General features: G+C 45.8%; 1 protein-coding gene across 1 annotated transcript in view; it reads right to left on the bottom strand.

Moving 5' to 3' along the window:
- pkhd1l1.1 (PKHD1 like 1, tandem duplicate 1) overlaps nt 1-4,051 on the bottom strand; it is a 48,890-nt gene that overhangs the window by 7,835 nt on the left and 37,004 nt on the right. The window contains exons 52-58 of the mRNA XM_037693074.1: nt 3,658-3,820; nt 3,492-3,580; nt 3,043-3,188; nt 2,656-2,785; nt 1,850-1,968; nt 1,644-1,773; nt 1,260-1,433 (exon numbers count right to left, since the gene is read on the bottom strand). Coding sequence (XP_037549002.1) covers nt 1,260-1,433; nt 1,644-1,773; nt 1,850-1,968; nt 2,656-2,785; nt 3,043-3,188; nt 3,492-3,580; nt 3,658-3,820 — 951 coding nt within the window. The remainder of the gene's footprint in view (nt 1-1,259; nt 1,434-1,643; nt 1,774-1,849; nt 1,969-2,655; nt 2,786-3,042; nt 3,189-3,491; nt 3,581-3,657; nt 3,821-4,051) is intronic.

Here is a 4,051-nt window from a genome sequence, read left to right as displayed (position 1 = left end):
GTTATGTTTATTATATCTATTGTTATGTTTATTATAACTGTTGTTATATTTATTATAACTGTTGTTATGTTTATTATAACTGTTGTTAAATTTATTATAACTGTTGTTATGTTTATTATAACTGTTGTTATGTTTATTATAACTGTTGTTATATTTATTATAACAGTTATAATAAATATAACAGTTATAATAAATATAACAACAGTTATAATAAATTTAACAACAGTTATAATAAATATAACAGTTATAATAAATATAACTGTTGTTAGAGCAGAGAAACTTCAGACTGCAGCCCCCTGGAGTGTGCATGTGCAACTTGGAGCATCTCACTCCTCCGTGGAGGGTTCTCTGAACATCTCCACTGAGACCTGGACTCAGAAACCTTCAGTCTCAGAGGATGAGGGTGTTTTCTGTAAATGGACGTTTCACGTCGTGTAAACGGGGCCTCAGACTGGCTGCCCTGCCTGTCAATCAAGAGACACATTTCATGGATGATGATCAGCTGACGTCTGTTTTTAATGTCATCTACCCAGAATATCTTTGAGATCCACTGGTAGAGCTCCATCTACTTACTGGGCACCCCTGATTTAGATGTTCTGAACTCTGCATGTCGTAGTTCTAACAGGGTTTGGTGTAAAATACTCAGAAACCTAGAGAGCATGTCCTCATGGGTCCCTCAGAGGCTCCTCAGATTTATCAAGGTCAAGGTCAAAGTTTCTTTATTTGTCATTCCACCACATGTACACATACTGTGTACACAGAGTCCCAGTTACATCCAACAAAAGTATAAATTGTAAAGAAAAACAATAATAAGATCAAAGATATGAACTAAGAGATACACTAAACTAAGAATACACTAAGCACTAGTAGTACAAAAACAATACGCTGAACAACAGCAGCACGAACATGAGTCTGTGTGAGCAGATGAGTCGAATGAACGCAGCAACATGAAATAGATCAGCAGCAAGAGATCAGCAGCATGAGATCAGCAGCATGAGATCAGCAGACTTTGTCTTAACGTTTGCTACATTTATCGGAACGTGGAGACAGATCTTCTGACTGAACAAAGAAACCTTCAGATGTTCCTGAATCAAAGAGTTTTCTTTAAGTTATCCATCTTGTATCATTTCACAGCATGTCGAGTCACTGCGTCTGTCACTGAAGAAACTCTTTGGTCCGAAGACGTGTTTCATCCCAGCAGCAGTTTGTTGTTCAACGTGCACGTTTGGTTTAAAGGAGCTAAAAGAAGGTCTCCCTACCTTTGTAGTGGACTCCGGCGCTGGAGAAGGTGCCGACCAGCAGTCTGGCTCCGAACGACTCGGCCATCATGTCTGGATACTCCTGACCGACGATCTTTATGTTTCTGGTCAGGAGGCCAACGTCAGCTGCCAGGACGTAGGAGAACGCCGTACCTGACACAGAATGAGCCTCACCTGGGGGCAGGAAACACCAAGTGAGCGAGGAGAAACCTGAACGACTTCCTGTAGAGCCTCTGAGCTCCTTCTGGGGTTCGTTTTGTCACGACTAACATCTTCAGACTCAGTCAGCTGATGGTTCTGTTGAGCACACTCGCAGCGCTACAGGTAAGATGCTTACTGGTCAGTAAAAAGTTTGAAGGTCAAGTTTTGTGTCTTGAAACTGACCGATGTGCGTGTGGGCCAAAGGCTGGTTCAGGGTCAGCACGCGGCCGTCGGACGACACAGCAGCGATCACGTGTTTTTCTGTCTCTGCAGCTTGGTAGCTGCTGGTGGAGACGACGACCTCGTCTCCCACCTGAACACAGACGGGACGCAGCGGAGTGAGACGCTCCGACCTTCTCGGCTTTTAAAGGTCAACGACGAACACAAACCTGCCAGTCGACGGGCTGCCTCAGAGTCAGGCTGGTGGCTCCGGCGGCGGCGGTGGCAGCCAGTTTGGTGTGGTAAACGCTGCGAGGCCGTCCGAACAGCTCCAGAGCGCCAAACACACCTGCGGGACGAGCACACCTGGACTGAAGCACGGCGCCGAGCGCTTCACGCCGAATGAGACGCTCGGAGCAGCAGGACATCAAAACAGTCATAAACGATGGTTAGGACACGGAAAGGTTTTTAAACGTGTTTGAAAAAGAAGAAACGTTCAGAGGAATCAGACTCAGGTTCATTTTGTTTCTTGGCTCTGATTTTAATAATCAGATTAAATCCCTCTGAGAACGTCAGGATGTTTGTCTGAGTAACAACAAACTGAACCTGTCGAGAGTCAAATCACAACAAAGATAAGCAGCTTCGGCTGTTGCTGTTCAGAAAACTCTTCCTCTACCTCTTTCTTCATCTCAAAGATCCAACAAAGTTCAGTCAGGTCCTCTGGATGAAACGTCTCAACAAAAAAAGAACCCGTCCAGAGGACCTGACTGAACTTTGTTTCCATTTATTTGTCCTTTACTGAATTAAATCTATTCTGTTTCCTTATTTGGGATGAAATGCACAAAAACAATGTTTCTGCTGTAAATCTCTCTTTAAACTCTGAGTCTGAGCTGCAGCACACACCACTCTTAAAAACAGAAATAAATGAAACAGCTCGTTCCTGACTGAGGTCCTTTCAGGGTCATTAACGTCCGGTTCAATTCAGTTTCCTGTTTTCACCACATGACGGTGGTAAAGTCCTGGTCTGGGGTCTTACCCAGGACTTTGCAGCCCTGGTTGGGTCCGTTGGGCAGCAGCCAGTCCGGGGTGTTGTGGTTCCCCCTCAGCTTGATGACCAGCTGACCTCTGAACGGCTCGTCGCTCCATCCTGCGATCAGCCGGCCTCCCTGGAACAGAACCAGAACCGACTTCACACCTGACACGCTTCAAGACTTTTAAGGAACTTGGAAAGAAAAACTAGAAAACCTCCAGGAAGTCTGGAGCACCACAGATCCAGACCAGTTTAACCGACTAATGAAGTCCGGGTCCTTGAAATGAGGACTGGATCAGGACTTTTGCACAGACCTGTCCTCTGAAGACAAACATTTGACCAAGATAGGATTAAAACCAGATTAGAGGAGATAATCTGGGCCATGGCGCTGACCTGGATGGAGACGTAAACTGCATCGAGCACCACTGAGCGGTACTCGGGCGTGGACGAGGCGTTCAGGGAATCAGGAATCTCCAGGACTCCGACCACCATCAGCTTGTTGAGGGCCGGTGTGTCCCGGTCCAGAACGACCCACCTGCCTGAGGTTCGGTGCAAACATGGAGGTTAATCACAACAGCAGATTATTTATGTCGAGGTTAATCACAACAGCAGATTATTTATGTCGAGTTTAATCACAACAGCAGATTATTTACGCATCTTTAGATTGACAACAAAAGTCCAGAGACTGAAACAAAACAACAAATTTTCTCCAAAGATCTTTGGATTTTTATTTTTAACACTTAGATCTGATCAACCCACAGCTCAGAACTGGGAGATAAAACATCAGATTATTGGTAATCTCAGATTATAAATAAGGGAATGAACCCTGCAGAGTTTGTTACCTGACGGGATAATGACGTTGGCGCCATCAGCTGGAACGCTGAAGTTGTTCTCAGCAGAACTTCTCCAGAACGAAGCGTCGGACCACAGACTGGGGAGAAACACGCACACGTTAATCCCAGACGATGCTGTCGGGTCAGACGAAGGTCGAGAAGCGTCTGAACGCACACGAAGTTGTCGGGTCGGCGGCTCGGGATCGGAGCCAGGGTCGCCGGAGGTGGAGGGATGCATTTGGGGAAGAAGCAGCGGTAGACGGCGAAGTTTGTCACGACATCGAGCATGGAGCGGTCCACGCTGTTCCTCCGCCGGCGCTGGCCCGTCTTCCCAGAGACTGCAGAAACACAAACCAGTTGTTTCCACTGGGAGCCAGATGAATGCTTGATGTTTGCAGATGTTTCAACCAGAGTCTGGACATGCTCCACGCATCCAAGAAAGAACAAAAATCTAATTCTACTTTTTACTTTTTATAACGTCCGAGGAATATTTTACACAAATGACTGAAGAAGTCAAGTGTCAATCATCTGAAGGAACGAACCAACAAGTCACGTGTCAATCATCTGAA

Source organism: Nematolebias whitei, chromosome 19, assembly GCF_014905685.2.
Source record: "Nematolebias whitei isolate Nwh7 chromosome 19, NemWhi1, whole genome shotgun sequence".
Lineage (NCBI taxonomy): Eukaryota > Metazoa > Chordata > Actinopteri > Cyprinodontiformes > Rivulidae > Nematolebias > Nematolebias whitei.
Note: the sequence above shows the minus strand (reverse complement) of the source record. Positions and strands in the feature narration are given on the sequence as shown.